We start from the raw sequence: 18,573 nt of genomic DNA on the forward strand, positions 1-18,573 counted from the left end.
TTTTCTGGTCTTAACAGATCATATGCTTCTTCTATATAATACATGAGTTCTTATTTCAAGTTTTATTTATATTAAAAAATATCGTAATACGCAAATAAACAGATTGCCCCTTTGCGCACAATGCACATTTTTACTGCCATTGTATGCACGTTAAATCATGCATTTAGCACTGCGTTGTATTCACATTTTTAAATAATAGTAATAATTTTACACTTCCAAGGATGAAGAAAATTAAAAACAAAAAGGAATAAAGGTAAACAATGAAAGACAAGGTTTTCTTTTTTCCCAGGAAGCTAGGAAGGGGAGGTCGGAGGAGGCTAAGGATAGAGAGAAGGAAGAACAACCTAACAAGGTATTGTACTTCCAATATCAAGATATTTACATCAAATCAAAATGAATACATAATACTAGTTTTATTTAATTTACTTTTAAAGAATAAATATTCTCACTTCAATTTATTTTTTTACTATGATATAAGCATAGAGGGGAGCCTTGACATAACTGGTAAAGTTGTTGTCATGTGACCAAGAGGTCACGGGTTCAAGCCGAGGAAACAGCCTCTTGCAGAAATGCAGGGTAAGGCTGTGTACAATAGACTCTTGTGGTCCAGTCCTTCCCCGGATCCTGCACATAATGAGAGCTTAGTGCACGGGGCTGCCCATTTTTATGATATAAGCTTAAACCCTAGGTACTATTTGAAAAATCAAACTTCTTTTACTCGATCATTATTTTTCATATATTTTCTAAGTATTTTAAAAATTAAAAGATTGTTATTCCATGTTATCTAGTTTAATTTATAATTATGCAAAGTTTTTTTTAAAGAAATAAAAAATAAATATTCAATTTGATATCGAATATTAAAATGTTTTGACCTTCGACCTTCAAATCCTTTCATTCTTTTTTTAAATAATCCATAAGAGATAAGTTCATCTGTATCATATGTAAATCACAAACATACAATTTATTCTTATTACATAAAATTACTGGAAAGGTGTGAGTTATATGTTAGTAAACAATAGAAGAAGTCATTTATATTTTGTGCTAAGTACTACGGTGCCGGGCATATCCATTGAAGAGGCTATAGGTTCATCGGAACTCATATGTTTCGGTTATATCTTATATTTTTTTCAAAAAAATCATTAAATTTGTATAAATAATAAATTTTGAACTCATTAAATTAAATAGAATGTGGTAGAATTATAAATCTAAACTCACAAAAGTTCAAATTATGGATCCGCTCTAGTAATGAGTCGGTGCTGTGTTTACACTACTCATTCGTTTTCATAGTGCCGGGCATTATTTACTGGTCATTATCTCTGTCTTTCATCTATTCACTGGTTCTTGTGTTGTTATTATTTCCATGTTGGTACTGATATATTTTTTCTTTTTGTCTTTTCGTCTTCTTGAGCCGAAGGTTTATCGAAAACAGACTCTCTACCCCATCGGGGTAGAGGTAAGGTCTGCGTACACACTACCCTCCCCAGACCCTGCTTGTAAGACTATACTGGGTCGTTGTTGTTGTTGTCTAGTAATGAGTCACCGACACGGAGCATTTTCCCTTCGTAGTAAGAATTTTTTGCACGACTTCATTCCCAAAACGAGTATTGATCATCGGGTGAGAAATCAAAAAGTCTTTTCTATGTAATTTTCAAAACATTAGGGGCTCAACTTAATATAAGATATAACGGGGTCCGGGCAAAGAAGTAGCCGTTATACCCACGTGGTCTTTTGCCGACACCTAAAGTAAGTAAGAACTCTTAATTTCACAACTCAATAAATAAAAAAATTTATTCCAGTATTAAATATTTATTTTATTTACTCCAGATAATAATAGAAGATCGATTTGCTTTCCACAGAAAAAAAACGTCAACATCACGCCCCTTCAAAAGTGTCACTGTGTTGAAAAATACATTTGCTTTCATCTTCTATCTGATCCTAACACAGTACTTGAATTTTCTGGGCAAATAAAGCTTCAATTTTCCTTCCATATTTTTCCAAATCGTAGTGTAAAAAGTTCCTTACATATTATCCAGAACAGTGCAAGAAAATATCTATATTACTACATATATTATTTTGCTTGGTGGGTGGATTTCTGGGGGAAAAAAGAACTTGCCCTTTTTTTCTTTTTCTTGCATAATTTCCTTTTATAGTGTATAAATTTTCATATTATCCAAAATAGTGCGAGAAAAGCTGCATTACATAATTGTGGCTTGGTGGGTTTTAGTTTTATTTTAGAGTTATTTCGCTTGGAATTTAGTTAAAGTAGGAGAAAGAAAGTGAAAAAGGCCATTTCTTTTGGCTTTGATGGAGCTCTGAAGTAATTCTTACTCTCTCAGATCAGCAACTGTTACAACTAAGAAGAGTATGATTTTTTTTTTTTTGGCTTTCATGAATTTAACTGTTTTATCAAATGTTTTTATTTCAAGAAAGAATGGGGTTTTATTAAGTCTTGATGTTAGGACTTATGTTCATGAAAGGGTTAGCTTTTATGAATTTAAAGTGCTTCTGAATGGGTTCTTATTAACATAATATGTGCATAAGAAAGGTTATTTTTGATGAATTTAAAGTGCTTTTATTTCATTAGAGAATGGGGTTTTATTAACTATTGATATCAGGAGGAAACTTTGTATCCTTTCCTTTTTTTTTTCCTTTTTTTTATTGTCTTTTTGTTTCATGAAGCATTCATCATGTGGGATTTTACTTTTGCTTAATTCCAGTTGAGAAGTAAGTAGTTTTCTGAATGTGTATGAGATTTCATGTCTTTCTCAAGCTCTGAATTGTGTTGATCTTTTGTGAATTCTGACTGTTAAAAAGATCCTTTTTTTCCCTTCAGATTCTCAGAGTTAATTGTAGTTTCCCTTAGTTCTCTTATCAATTATATGGTATTTTTTCACCTAGATGTGTACATGCATGTATAGTCTATTGTTTGCTTCGCCATTGACTGCATACCTGCCAAGCTTGTCTTCTTGAGAAGTATTTATCTTTGTCCGTACATGTTGATACTAGTATAAATTTGTTTGGTGCAGACTGGCAGAACCTTCTGTAATTGTGTTTCATAGCGGGTTTAGATTTATTCCGATTGTTCTTTCTCGTGGGTCTTAATTTCCTTTGGGAGGGCAGGAAGCCGATGGAAGACCTGGAAGTGTATGTTTTCCTTGTAGATTAACATGACCTTCTGTTTACAGATACTAGATGGCGACACTTCAAGATATAGGCCTTTCAGCAGCAATAAATATTATATCTGCATTGATTTTTCTTGTGGCATTTGCAATTCTGCGGCTCCAACCATTCAATGACAGAGTTTATTTCCCCAAATGGTATCTTAAGGGGTTAAGGCACAGCCCAACCCACTCTGGGGCATTTGTCACAAAATTTGTTAATGTTGATTGGAGGGCGTATATAAGGTTCCTGAACTGGATACCAGATGCACTAAAAATGCCCGAACCTGAGCTTATTGACCATGCGGGGTTGGACTCTGCCGTTTATTTGCGGATATACTTGCTAGGGTATGTCTTTCTAATTATTGATATCACTTTTTGGAGTCATAAAGCAATTTGTCTTGCGTTATCATATCTGTACCATTGCTTAATTACCACGCTGTCAATCAAGATAAATATGTGAGTCACTTTCTTAAAGTAATATCTTTTTCATCTCTTTAAAAGAAAGGACGAGGAGGATCCTTACAGTCAAATATGCCTCAATCCCAAGCGACGTTGACGACAGAAACAGGAAAAAAAATCAGCCTAATAGCAATTTCAATGCTGTATACTTTCAAGCTCCACTGTTTTCCTACTAAAGTGTATTGCCTTTGCTGGTTTTGGTCTACTGTGAGAAGCTGGACGGTCTATATGATATTTGCTGTTTCTTGATTTCTGCAGGCTGAAAATCTTTGTTCCTATAACATTGCTTGCATGGGCTATCCTGGTACCTGTAAATTGGACAAATAGCACTCTGGCAAAGTCCAACTTTACTTACAGTGACATTGATAAGCTTTCTATTTCAAACATTCCACTTGGATCACTCAGGTTTGGAGATTTATCTTTCAAAGCGTTTGAAAATTTTGATGCAGTGGATTTGCCATTACGAAATTGTTTTATCGATATTTAGTCTTCTTGGGATGTAGATCTTAAGCCTTGAAAACTTTTAGATGTCTTCCTCTTTCTTACTTATTTATTAATTATTTTATCTTAAATGTTTTACTAAGCTATTTTGATGACTTTAAATTAGAGTAGTTTCGAGCATTTGAAGACTTTGATGTGTTGCTCATCTCAAGTTGTTATCCTAATGCTCTGTATAGTTTTTACTGTATACCTAAGTGGGTCTTCTGCCAATATTTTACTGTTTATTACAGCATGACGGCGTCTTCCTGTGCCAATGTTTTAAGCGCCCAACTTATAACTTCACATGAATACTTCTATTTTCCGTCTCTCATATTTACCTTATTCAGCTACCTATACTAAAGATTATAGACTGGTGAAAGAGCGTGTTCAGGATTTCTTCTGTCATCATAGTATTACTATACATTTGCTTTTGGCATGATATGTTTTGTTTCTTATTTTTCCCTTCAATAGTCAAAGTTCTTCAGCCAGCTTCTTATAATCATTCTCCTAGTTAAGCTAGCATGATGCTATATGTAGCCTGCCTTTTTTTTTTTTTTGCATCACCTTTAGATTTCTGCTTGGGCTATAAATTAAAAGTTGCAATTGATGCTTCAAGTGGTTTTTATTTCTGCGCGGGATCACCAAGCAACTTGCGAACAAGAATGCCGTGGACATGTTTTGAGAATCAGTCGTGTGTGGGTTTGCGGTCCATATTTAATATTCCAGCTTTGAAGTGTGTTAACCATTTTACATACTAGCTTAAAAGTCCATACTACACATTCAAGTAAAATCATCTGCCAGTAAATGGCAATACATTTTGGGTTGCATTAAAAACTCCATGGTATAGTTCGTCTTGACCTGGACTCTTGCAGGTTTTGGACTCATATTGTTATGGCCTATGCCTTCACATTCTGGACCTGCTATGTCTTACAAACAGAGTATGCAAAAGTTGCAGCCATGAGGTTACAGTTTGTCGCCTCTGAAAAACGTCGCCCTGATCAATATACGGTGTGTCACCTTACTTTAGAAATTGAACGTCTAACATTCTTCAGCATTGACAAATTTTCTCTCTAGATAGAGTATTTAATCATTGAAGCATAAACACTATACAAATGCATAATGTTTTCGAAAGTTCATATATAGAGATTGAGGCTGGCATGGTACCTCTTCTTAAGTGTTCGAACTTAAGAGAGTAATCAAAGTTTCTATAGTTTAATCTATTTTGTTTATTATAATTATGATCTTCATCCTTTGCTTGATTTGTGATATGCACAAGCTAGTTTGTTTGATTTAGCTAATGTGTGGACGAAGATCTTTTGAGCTTTCTGAAAGCAGTTTACAGAATACAAAAATTTGCTTTTTACCTTTTTGAATTATATGGTGAAGCGAAACATGTTGGTGCATTTTTTACAATGATATTCATAACAATACTCCTTTATGTATTTGATTAAGCAGTAGAAAGGCAGCTCAATAGCAGAGGATCTCACTATTTCTATCTCCCCCCTCGATGGTGTTAACTTTGCGGCTTTGTGGTGCATTTTGTTCATATCTTAATTAATTCGTTATTAAGAGAGTTGATGGTGTATGGGTAATTTGTTAGAAGGGAGTATAGAGTAAGTGTATTTGCATGGGTTTTTCAATTAAAGTTTTACATTAGTGTACAAAAAGTGTATTTGCACGGATTTTACTTGTGTCATTTTTTTCTCTTTTCTGGAGATCGCTAATCATAGTAGCATTCTTAGATATTGACACAGGTCCTTCTGAGAACTTTCTTGAGGAACATATCTGCTAGTATGTGGATTCTCCCAAAAAAAAAAAAAATAGAGCAGTATACCTACAATTGATTAGAGACCTCATTTCCTAGTGCCATCTAGATTTTTCGTGCCTACTATCTTGAACAATGTGACTGCAGCTTTTATCTACATTACTTCTTGCACTAAAATTGATTGCAACAGGTCCTTGTTAGGAATGTTCCGCCTGATGCCGATGAATCAGTTAGTGAATGTGTGGAGCACTTTTTCCTGGTTAACCATCAAGATCATTATCTCATGCATCAGGTTTGCACTTACTGGAATACAAGTATATCATGCTGTTTTACTGATAAAAACGACAAGTATCTGATGCTGTTTAGGTGTTAAACATTTGAGAAAAGTGATATATTTTCCAATGTTGAACATATGCTCCTTGTTGGAGCCCTAGGGCTTTGGGCTAGTGGTAATAGCGAAGGGGTGATGTGTGGGTTAGGCGCCCGTCATGGGTTCTCGAACCCTGCCACAAACAAAAGCATGGTATTTAAGTGGAGAAGGACAGAGGGGCAGGCTTCCGTTTCGAACCGTGCACCACTGGCCCTTGGGGATTTCTCGGTTATTTAAAAATTAAATATACTCCTTTTTGAAATGTGTGACCAAGGAATCTATAAGTCTAAGCTATTAGAAAGGGCACACTTTTAGAAGGTCGAATCATCCGGGGAGGATATTTATGTTTAAAACCTTCTGAAAGTTATGAGTCATCATAAAAACTATGATCTATTTTAGTAATTGAAAATTCAATGAACAAAATTAGCATCAAGGCTTTTATTCTCCCTTGTAGAACAATTATATGCTTCATTTTGTGCTGTTAGGATGATCTTAAAGTTTAGTATCCCCGCCCTATATGAAAAGTCACTGGCATGTTTGATATTTCAATTAGGATGAATTAAGATATTCTATTACTATATGGCATATGCAATTTTGTAACCTACGCTCTATTTTTTATGTTGATACACTAATTCATGTTTATTAACATTGTTGGATTCTACTATAGGGTGTTTATGATGCCAATAAACTAGCAAAGCTGGTGAAGGAGAAGAAGGGTAAGCAAAATTGGCTCGACTATTACCAGCTTAAGTACTCTAGAGATCAGTCAAAACGTCCTATGATGAAGGTATGAATGTGTAGTTGTGTGAGTCGCAAATCCTACAGATTGTTATTTCTAACTTCCGATATCATGTGTAGTTGTGTGAGTCGCAAATCCTACAGATTTTTATTTCTAACTTCTGATATCATAAATTATTCTGTGAGGCTCAGTTAGTACCTTTTTAACAAGGTTTTGTCTACCTTTAACGGGGTAAGGTGTTTCAATGCTCTTTTTGTTCTTCATATTTGCAGACTGGTTTCCTTGGCTGCTTTGGAGAAAAAGTAGATGCAATTGACCATCAGACTGCTGAAATTGAAAGATTGTCAGAAGAGGTAGATACCACTTCAATAAGTTGTGAAAAGCTTTGAATAGGCATGTTTGACCTCATTATCCTTCTTGGATCAGAGCTAGAGTGTCATGGATAATAAAGAATGAATTACTTTCAGCACTACTGAACATTGATAGGTTATATCTCTTTAGAATTACAAGAAAATACACGTGACTTCACACCATAATGGCCCATATTTTTAAGTTTTACCCAACCTTAGCCCATATTGTACATATTTTGAAAGCACTAGCAAATTCAAAATTTGTGGTCTTACATCCATTGTTTCTACAAACTATGGAGTTAGTCTGTGTTCTTACAACCATTGCTTTCATTCTTTCTTCTTCTCACTTCTTCTACATATGCTTCAAGGGGCCGTTCGTCATTGCTGGTTCTTACCCTGTGTCACCTGGTTGCAATGTAAGAAAATTAAAGAGTGGAAGTCCACCATTGAAGGCCATTCAAAGCTTCGCTTTCGAAACTAGGATTTTTTGAGTTTGTTAGTTGTTTGGATTGGATGTTGTTCCAATTGATTGAAAATATCAAAAGGAGTTCAAAATTTGAATTTGAAGTGATTTGGAGTAGATTTGAGTTAAATTTTAGAAAAGACGCAAGTAAGAAGACGAAGTCACTATTTTGTATGATTATGTATAATCTTGTATAATAGTGTATATGAGTGTATAAATGCATCTTATATTGTATTATACACCTTTATACAAGTGGTCGTAGACGAACTTCTTCTTGTTCAAAACCAGTCCAAATCTCCATTAAATGACTTCAAATTTTATATACAAACTCCTTATACTATTTCTAATAAGTCTAAATAACACCCACTCCAAATTTCTCACAAAATCAAATTCGGAATTTAAACCCACATATTTAAGCTTGTTAAAAATCTAATTTTCATCATCCAAATGGATTTGGTTTGTTGAACTAATATTTGAGTCACAGTTACTGATTCGAAAATTAACTTAAAAGCTTGAGCAATCTTTTTTAAAAATTAAATAGTAATTTCTAGAACCTATTGGAGTTGTATGTTGAATCTTAGCCTATTATTTTTGGGTTAGTTGGTTGTAAATTGAAATATGGGCTATAAAATTGAAAAGTAGGGGAGCCCAGTTGTTCTTGTGTGAAATTTTCCCTTCTTTATAATAGGAAGAATCTCCGCTAGATTTCCCCCCTATTTACTAGAAAAAACCTCCTATTGGACATAACTTTCCATTTACCAGGCCTTGCTGCATTCAGAATGACTCATTCTCTTTTTCTTGTCTTTTGCCTCATTCATTTTCTCTGTTTTTTGTTAATGCTGTTGACTATAAATCAGCTCGAATTTTACTAATGCCTTGGGTCTGACTTTACTTGTAGATAGCTGAAGAGATACAAAGGGTGAGAAAGGACCCAAAATCTATCATGCCTGCGGCTTTTGTCTCCTTCAAAACACGGTGGGGTGCCGCTGTTTGTGCACAAACACAGCAATCCAGAAATCCAACCATGTGGTTAACAGAATGGGCTCCAGAGCCACGTGATGTATTTTGGAACAACCTGGCGATTCCCTATGTTTCTTTGACAATTAGGAGGCTCATAATTGCTGTTGTCTTCTTTTTTCTGACATTCTTCTTCATGATTCCAATTGCATTTGTCCAAACCCTTGCCAGTATTGAGGGGATTAGGAAGAGAGCACCATTCCTAAAAGTTATCATTGACGAGTGAGTAACATATTATATACTTGTTATTAAGTGAGCACTGTATCTCATTTTTAGTATTTTCTGTACTCATGATACTTGATGGTGCTATGATACCTTTGTTTGTGTGTTTTAAATCTCTTTATCTCTTAGTGACAAAACAATTTCGAAAACGAAATCTAGTAGTTTCGTATTTATGAGTACTTACTGGAACTTGTTTGACATTGAAGCTAGGACAACTGTGAGTATGTGCATAGTGAATTCAGCTCTTTTATGCTAAAAATTCTGCTGATCTATCATGCAGACCTTTCATCAAGTCATTCATCCAAGGATTTCTACCTGGGATTGCTTTGAAGATCTTTCTCATATTTCTGCCGACTATATTGATGATTATGTCCAAATTTGAAGGCTGGCTTAGCATTTCAGCTCTAGAGAGGAAGTCTGCATCTAAATACTACATCTTCACTATTGTGAATGTGTTCCTCGGGAACATAATTGCAGGAGCTGCATTTGAACAACTAAATGCCTTTCTCAATCAGTCAGCAAACCAGTACGTTGTTTCTGCAGAAATATGTTACTAGATTTGCTTATCAGTCTTGATTTCTTCAACTTGTGAATCTACGGGGAAATTTTGGAAATGCAGTTAGAGTATTTCTCTACGTGGACATTGTTCTCGTTGATGCAGGTAGAACGATGTCCACTTAGAGATTTACGCTTTCAGGTCTGCTCTAATCAGTTATTCAGAATTGTAAAGCAACATCTTTGAACACATAGGAGTGAGCCTGAGGCCACTCACACTTTGTTTTCACCTATCCTGAGAGATGTCTATAACTAAAGGGAAACTACGTAGCACAGTCATTCTCTTATTGATCCTAAACATGTTAATCTCCTAGGTCAAATGTTAGCTTTCCGGAATGTCCACTCCGATGAATCAAATTAGAGTGCACAAACGTTAGCCCTGGTGTTTATAGCATAGGGAATCAGCTACAATTAATATGACCTATTAGAAAAAAAGGAGAAGGAAACAATTCATATAGGCTAGGCTTCCTCGTAATAAGTGGCTTCATCCTTATTTGTGAAAATGCTCCTGTACTCCATGCATGCCATCATGTACTTATGCTCTTTTACTGTCCTAAAATCCCACCCTAATTCAGAAGATCGTTCCTGTTCAGCATGTCATGCCTGAAATTCAGTTAATTTAAAGCTCTAAAAGTACGACACAGGGAATTCAGTATGAGTGTTGAATACAGTATTCAGTTCCGAGAAGGTTTTCTTCGCACTTGAGAGGATCCTTAAGTTGTCCTATAGCTTCGAGAGATTAAGTTTAGCATGTTTAATAATGTCTTATGAATGCAAGGAAATACATCATTATGTGTCAATGCTTGTCCTATCGATTCCAGCCAATATATAATTGGTTCTTTATGTGCACGTTCGTATTGCCGAGTGTTATCCTATATTCCTATTACGTGATATTACAAGCTTTCCATTGTTTGGCAATTCTTTGATCGTCCATATCCTTTTGCCAAAGAGCATAATGCAATAAAATTCCCTTTATTTATGGCAGAATCCCTAAAACAATTGGTGTCGCAGTCCCTATGAAAGCATCTTTCTTCATAACCTACATAATGGTTGACGGGTGGGCTGGTATTGCTGGAGAGATCCTAAGGCTGAAGCCACTTATATTTTACCACTTGAAGAACTTTTTCTTGGTAAAAACAGAAAAAGATAGAGAAGAGGCAATGGATCCTGGAAGTGTTGGTTTCAACACAGGAGAGCCACAGATACAATTATATTTCTTATTGGGGCTTGTCTATGCTGTGGTCACACCATTTCTGCTTCCCTTCATTTTGGTCTTCTTTGGCCTGGCATATGTAGTATATCGTCATCAGGTTTGTCTTTTCTCTTCTTCTTTTTTATTCGTTTAGTTGTTAGACTATATGGTGCTTTTACATCATATGGGTTTCAAGTGTTACAAACTTACTGAAATTGCAATAACATCACGTGCACATGAGAGTCTACTCATAATAAGTACTCCCACCGTTCCATTTTATGTGTCTTATTTTGACTGGGCACGGAATTTTAGAAAGTAAGGAGGACTTTTGAATCTTGTGATCTTAGGCTACATATATAATTAACAAGTCTACCTCAGCAAGTCTATTATCGTTGTAGTGTTTTCCATCTCATTTGCTACTTCTATGGTATGTTTGTGTACTTAATTTCTATAAATGATCATTGTTTTGCATGAAGCTGAGAATATGTTGGATTATAGATGAGTTTGCTGATGCTTGAGAAACTTTTCCATGACCAATCCCACATCTCCGAGTAAAATTTGTTCAGTCTTGCATATGCTACTATCTAGAGATCTCACCAACTTTTATGATTAGCTACATTTGCATGTTCCAATTTGCTTTTTCCTGATGGATTCCTTTTCTGAGATTTTGCAGATTATAAATGTGTATAATCAGGAGTATGAAAGTGCAGCAGCATTCTGGCCAGATGTTCATGGACGTATAATTTTTGCTCTGTGCTTCTCTCAATTATCTCTACTGGGCTTGCTAAGTACAAAACATGCTGCTCAGTCAGCCCCTTTCCTGATTGCCCTTCCAGTACTGACCATCTCATTTCACTTATTCTGCAAAGGACGTTATGAGCCAGCTTTCACCAAATATCCTATACAGGTGTGTAGAAGTACAGCTTGCAAATAAGAGTTTCTACTGTTATAATAGTATTTGCTCTTTTTTTTAATAACATTGGCGGCATTCCATTTTGTTTTCTTCAAGAAGGTTAAGGTTGAATGTTACAATTTCTGTGCCACTAGAATGAAGCCTTTAGAGATATTAGCAAGCATACAGAGCTTGAGCACCATGTGCTTATAGTTTCTCTTCAGTTTCCTTTATGAACTACATGGGCGTGGAATGCTTCTGCTAGATGTCACAAAACAGAGGTTCTATTAAAATTATTTTGAGAGGATTTAACCTATACACTCTGTCATTACACAGATTTTTACACTACCCGATAGTTAGGATAGTTATATTTTTACCAGGTTATCAATTAATGCTTAGCATAGAGATTTACTTGTAATTACCTTTGTGATGCCGTCAGTGCATAAAGCAATGAACTCATGTTGAAATTATGAGATTAGTTCAACACAAAGGTTTCTTTTTCTATATGAGTAATGTCTTCTTCTCGATTTCAGGAAGCAAGGATGAGAGATACTTTGGAACAAGCAAGAGAACCGAACTTTAATCTGAAAGGCTACCTTCAAAATGCTTATGTGCATCCTGTTTTCAAAGGTGACGATGAGGACGAAGATGAGGACTTCATGAACAAACTGGAGACTGATAGCGTGATTGTCCCCACAAAACGCCATTCAAGATTAAATACACCAGTGCCCAGCAAAGTCAGCGCTGGCTCGTCTCCATCACTTCCTGATGCAGTTATTCATGAACATTAAAACAGCTTAGAATGTTAGGTTGGAATATTTCACTTCTTTTTGCATGAGAGTTCGACCGTGGAGCTTCAACGTTAGCAGTGGCACAGAGGTCACTTTAACACGGCATATTCTAGCTGGCTGTAGCTATGGTTTACTTGGACCATTGGCATTGAGGTTCATTGAAGAGTTGAATGTACAACAACACTGTAAAGAACTCCACTCTCAATCATTTAAGGTAATTAATAGGTGTAGCATTAGAAGTTTTGTACACTTAACAATGTTCATATTTTTAACACTTGGTGGTTGTTTAATACGAGGATCTTGTATACAAGTGTTGTAGGGGAAGTTTTTTTTTTTTAATCGATTAGTTAAAAGGAAACAAAATCTGATTTTTTTTTTGGTCTGTTTATTTATTTTTTAAATCGTTGAAATCGTAGATGATTCAATAAAATAAGCAAGACTTATGGCATAGATCAATGGGCATTTTTAACTTTTAGGCTGCACGAAAGACTTTATATTTGATAGCTGGAAAAGTGTATAAAATTTGTATAATTTTTGCCTATAACATATATAATGTATATATATACAAAATATATACATTTTTTGGCTATTATTTGAAAGTGGCTATACAAATGATCAATATGTGACACCAGATCATAAATGATCAATATGTGACACCAGATCCAATTATCTATGAGGTAAGATAATATGCCATTACATAATTGGCATTTTATTACCTCCCAAATTATAAGTAAAGTTTTCGTAATATAATTTGCAAATTATTGAACCTTGGTTATGGATAACCGATCTTTTTTTAAGCAGTATGGCTAAAGAAAAGGAAAGTCTAAAATTAACTTAACGTTGTCACAAACGAGTAATTGATATGGTGGTATTTAAAATTATGAATACTTCTGGGCACCAATCGCGTCTTTTATTTGAATATGTCGTCCTTCATACTTGCCTGCACATTCCATCTACAGTAATACACAGCAAACTTTTGTCTTAATTCCAATTTTGAGAAATTTGTTACGATAAAAATCAAAATATGGTGGATGTCTACTCTTCCTCCATGATCTTTCTCTCAAATGGTTAATGACATATTCAATGACATATTTTCTATGTTCAATGACATATTCCATGACATATTTTCTTCACTTTTCATGCCTATATAAAGGCCTTGTAATAGATAGGAAAATACACACAATTTAAGAAGAAAAACTCTTCTTTTCTCTCTATCTCTATTTCTTGTTCATGTTTTACTAAATTGTCTTTATTTCTTGTTCATGTTTTACTAAATTGCTTTTATTTCATAATACGTTATCAGCACGAGTCTCTAACTAATTGTATATATATATCTACAAATTTTTTTCTACATCCGGAAAGATTACAATTAGAAGCCATACATATCATCACATGGTTAAATGTAAAGAGAAACTACATATGGTAAGTAATGAAATGTAAGAAGGTATGATTATCTTATACTTGTCATTCCTTTAAAATCTCATATGCACACAACTTCGTACTACACCTGTATTGCATAAGCACATATTAATATTACATCTTTTATATCACATGAATGGAATAAAATTTTCGAAGTTCTATATGTGAAAATCATAGTAGCAGTTAATTGTTGATATGATGCATGTCATGGTAACCAAGGATATTTTATATAAATTGTCCTATGCATATTTATGTGTTAACTATCTTCAATCTGTCCTGCCGCTTTAAACATTTTCTTTTACTTGGATGAATATTTTTTTCCTTTTGGATTTTTACACTTGCATATAGTACCAAAAAAAGGAATAAAAAATAAAATAAAATTGGTCATACTGATTAAAAGCATAAATCATCTTGAAGAAAACAAGAAATACTTCACATCTTTATCTAGGTTGATTAATTACTTCTTTGAAGTTTGGAAAACAAACCAGCTATTGAGAAAATATACTTCATAATTTATGGTCGTATCATTTGAAAGCAAACAATGATTAGTATGACTACTAGAAGAGGTATTTTTGAGTATCCATAACCTACTTGATGTTTGCTACTGACTTATCATTTTCAAGTATTTTATATGAATGATGCACAAGCTACAACTGGTAAGTTGTTACCTATAATGTCACTTTTCAGGTAATATAAATGCTGAATTTATGTATTAGTACTATATATGTGTTGTTACCTATATGATATACTTTTGATAAATTTATTCACTAATTGCCTGGTTGAATTGAGTGAAGGGAAGTCATGGCGTTAAATCAAATCCAATAGGTAGGGTATACCCCGAAAACAACAATATTTTTGAGAGAGACTCAATAAATATTATGACAATGATTTTATGATCCTTTTAAACTCTAATAGAATTTAGAAGAAATATTCTGACTACAAACAATTGTATTTCATATAGATGCTACAAATAATTAATAAAGCTTTACGCTGATTTGAGATTTGTACACTTATTTAAGAAAGCAAATTTGATTTGCTAAGTTGCAAATTAGTTGTGTATAACTTTCTTGGCATGTGATTGAAATTAAGGCTTGAGAATGAATCTCAATATTGTTTAGCCTATTATGCCATTAATTGAGGATAAGACATCGGGAGTCCTGATGCTCCATAATGATAAGAGTTGGGTTTGAATCCCAATTTAATGTGATCTAACATGCCTTTATATTGGTAAGACATTGGGTTTGGGTCCCAATGTACCATATTGATGATATAATAATGACTAAAGAAAAATAATATATTTTTCATGAAAAGGCATGAAAATTGTCCCACTTGATTTGCTCCATTCTTGAAGTGAATGTGATAACAATGCATAATAAGTTTCAATGAAGACAAGTGGTTGAACAATGAACGTAGGCGTTCCAAATATCAAAATAATAATAATCATCACTATGATTATAAAAGGAGAACAATAAGGGTTCTCAAAATAGTCCTTCAAAATGTGAAGGCATGATTATGATTCATTCCTTGAAGAGAATGTGACTTATGATAAGCATTGAGAATGCAAACCCATTCCTAAAGTTGAATGTGGCAATATGTGATAAAAGCAATGAATAAAGACATGCAATTCATGATTATATGAATACCACACAACTCACCTCTAAGGGAGGTTTGAGTAAAATAAAGAGAATAAATATTATTGTGTGGTTACATGAATATTTCATTGGTCGCGTACAAGTGATATGCCAAATATTATTTTGCCATGCTTTATAAAAGTTATTAAAGGCAAAATTAAAGCAAGAAATAATTTTGCTTATGATGATTTTGACCATGACAATTTATTATGATATAATTTTCTCCGTGAAGGAGACATTTACCATATGAATGGTATGATAAAAGATCTTGTAGTACAAAAGTTGTTAAGAACTCCGGAAAAACTAATTTGTTACTACCCGGATGAATAAACTTATTCATGACATTGATATTGTAAAGTCTCAAAAGAAACTTTTTGAGTTTCAAATATATAAGTCAAAGTGATTGGCATATTGAGACTATAAATGAAAGGAAGATTGAATATCTTCATATTTCTATAATCATACCGGGTAAATATGAAAGGTTACCCGATCTTCTTTCTATTTGTACTACACAAATATAAGCATGATGCTGGAATCATATGCCACAAGTAAACTAGAGATTTACTAAAATAAATATTAATTGGCATGACCGGTTGACCATATCGGTTCAATTATGATGCGAAAAATTAATTAAGAATTACATTGACACATATTGAAGAATAGAAGATTCTTCAAGAATTCTCTTGTGCTGCTTATTCTCATGATATACCAGTTAAAGGTTGGGATTGAATCCTTTGATTTCTGGAAGGAATAAAAGGTAATATATATATATGGGCTCAGTCACCTGCCATGTGGATCGTTTACTATTATATGATTTTAATAGATGCATCTATTTTATGGTCACATGTGCATTTGTTATCAACTTGCAGTTTGGTTTTTGCAAGATTGCTTGCTCAAATTATTAGAGCACAATTCCAGAATATAAATTATGATGATTTATCTTAATAATACTGGTTTAAATCCAAGTTGGTTTAGCAGAAATTGTATGCCTCCAATTATAGCTAAATCATTGGTTATGAGAACAAAACTCCCAAAACGAAATTTGGTATGAGATTTATTATTTAATATACAACAGCACTTGTACGCATCTAGCCAAGTTATAAAAATTTCTCCCTATCACAATCGGTTCAGGGTCAGGAACCAAATAATTTCTATATAGAAATATGGATGTGCTATATGATTTAATTATGCCACCAAAATGCACAAAGATGAGTTCCCAAAGATGGTTGGGAAATGTGTTGGTGATCCCAACATTAGGGGGAGAAAATGGGCAGCTGAGAAAGTGATACGTGAAATGAATTATTATGAATACATATAGATCCTCGTACAAGAAAATATAAACTTGAAGTTCAAGTGATATTCATTTACAAATTATTGTCAGACGCATTTGCTGACCCAAAGCTAAATGTCATATTTCAGCTGCTAATGCTCCAAATAGAATAAAGTCCATGAGGGACAGAGTCTATGGCACGCATGAAGTGTAACAGACCAATCGGTTCCAAAGATAAAACTCCTTGAAGAAGGAGAGGGGCAAAATGGTCATAATAAGGAGGCAAGTGCTCTAGAAGAGCACCACGACATAACACTTCGTAAGACCTCATGTGAGAGGTACCTGAAAATAATGAGATAAAGAGATCTCAATAAGTTATGTCTTTATTGTGTAATAATTGAACCGATATAAAATGATCGTCGACGATACTGTTAACATAATGTAGCGCTCAATATGATTAATATTGACGAGGATCTTGAGATCAAATCTGTCATGAAATTTGGACGGATAAAAGATTGGCCAAATAAAAAATACGCAATGAAATTGACTTCACTTGAAAAATGTGAAGTTGGACGGATAGTCCAACACCTGAAAGTATAAAGTCAATTGAGGTATAAATGTGTTCTTGTGCGAAAGGTTCAAGTCGATAGACATAAAGACGACTTGTGGCACAAGAAAATTAGTAAATATCCTCACATTGATTATATGGAGACATGTTCTCTTATAGTGGATATAGTCACTTCAGGTTTTAATCTGGCAATATATGAAAAACTTGATATGCGTATAGTGGATATCATTGAAAGATTTAAATTGTCTTGGAGCATATTAAGGTTTCCAAGAAATTTATTAAATAAAGCTTCCAAAAATCCTTATACGGATTGAAACAATCAGGGCCCATGTGGTATAATCGCCCGAGAGAATACTTGTTGAAAGAAGGGTATAAGAATAATTCAATTTGTCCTTGTGTCCTTATAAAAGGATATGGATTTGAATTTGTTATAATCGCCATGTATGTTGATGATTCAAATATCATTAGAACTCCCGGAGAGCTTCCTAAAGCAGTAGACTGTTTAAAGAAAGAATTTGAAATGAAAGATCTTGGAAAGACAAAATTTTGTCTTGGTCTACAAATTGAATATATGAAAGATGGAATTTTTGTCCTTCAATCAGCATACACTAAAAAGATTTTAAAGAGCTTCTATGTGGATAAAGCACATCCATTAAGTACCCCGATGGTTGTGAGATTACTCGATATAAATAAAGATCCACTCCGACCTCATGAAAATAATGAAGAGCTTCTTGGTCCTAAAGTACCATATCTTAATGCAATTGGTGCGCTAATATATCTTGCTAACACTACAAGGCATGACATAACTTTTTCAGTTAATGTCTTAGCAAGATATAGCTCTGCTCAAGGAGAAATTGGAATAAAATCAAGCACATATTGCGTTATCTAAGGGGGATTACCGATGTGGGCTTATTTTATGGCAATGATTGCAATACCGATCTTGTTGGTTATGTCGATGTGGAGTATTTATCTGACAAACACAAGGCTTGATCTCAAACATGTTATGTGTTTACATGTGTGGCACTGTCATATCTTGGCGATCTACTAAGCAATCAATCGTGGGTACTTCTTCTAATCATGCTGAGATAATTGCTATTCATGAAGCAAGTCGAGAATGTGTATGGTTGAGGTAATACATCTTATTCGAGACAAATGTGGTTTGAAGTGTGATAAACTACCCACAATTTTGTATGAAGAAAATACAACATGCATAGCCCAATTAAAGGGAG

At 34.2% G+C, this 18,573-nt stretch overlaps 1 protein-coding gene across 1 annotated transcript; it reads left to right on the forward strand.

The window, feature by feature from the left end:
- The first annotated feature begins 1,858 nt into the window (after positions 1–1,858).
- LOC104222687 (calcium permeable stress-gated cation channel 1) lies at positions 1,859–12,766 on the forward strand. The gene is made up of 12 exons (XM_009773955.2): positions 1,859–2,362; positions 3,186–3,506; positions 3,879–4,025; positions 4,973–5,108; positions 6,056–6,157; positions 6,903–7,022; positions 7,247–7,327; positions 8,686–9,026; positions 9,307–9,552; positions 10,567–10,891; positions 11,447–11,680; positions 12,199–12,766. The coding sequence occupies exons 2-12, from the start codon at positions 3,193–3,195 to the stop codon at positions 12,454–12,456; spliced, it is 2,304 nt and encodes a 767-aa protein (XP_009772257.1). The 5' UTR covers positions 1,859–2,362; positions 3,186–3,192; the 3' UTR covers positions 12,457–12,766.
- The last annotated feature ends 5,807 nt before the right edge of the window (positions 12,767–18,573 follow it).

Source organism: Nicotiana sylvestris, chromosome 2, assembly GCF_000393655.2.
Source record: "Nicotiana sylvestris chromosome 2, ASM39365v2, whole genome shotgun sequence".
Classification (NCBI taxonomy): Eukaryota; Viridiplantae; Streptophyta; class Magnoliopsida; order Solanales; family Solanaceae; genus Nicotiana; species Nicotiana sylvestris.

Coding starts and splice junctions, on each gene's coding strand:
- LOC104222687 (XM_009773955.2), top strand. CDS start 3,193: ATGGCGACACTTCAAGATATAGGCCTTTCAGCAGCAATAAATATTATA. Junction 3,507..3,878: donor TTGCGGATATACTTGCTAGG/GTATGTCTTTCT, acceptor TGATTTCTGCAG/GCTGAAAATCTTTGTTCCTA. Junction 10,892..11,446: donor ATGTAGTATATCGTCATCAG/GTTTGTCTTTTC, acceptor GAGATTTTGCAG/ATTATAAATGTGTATAATCA.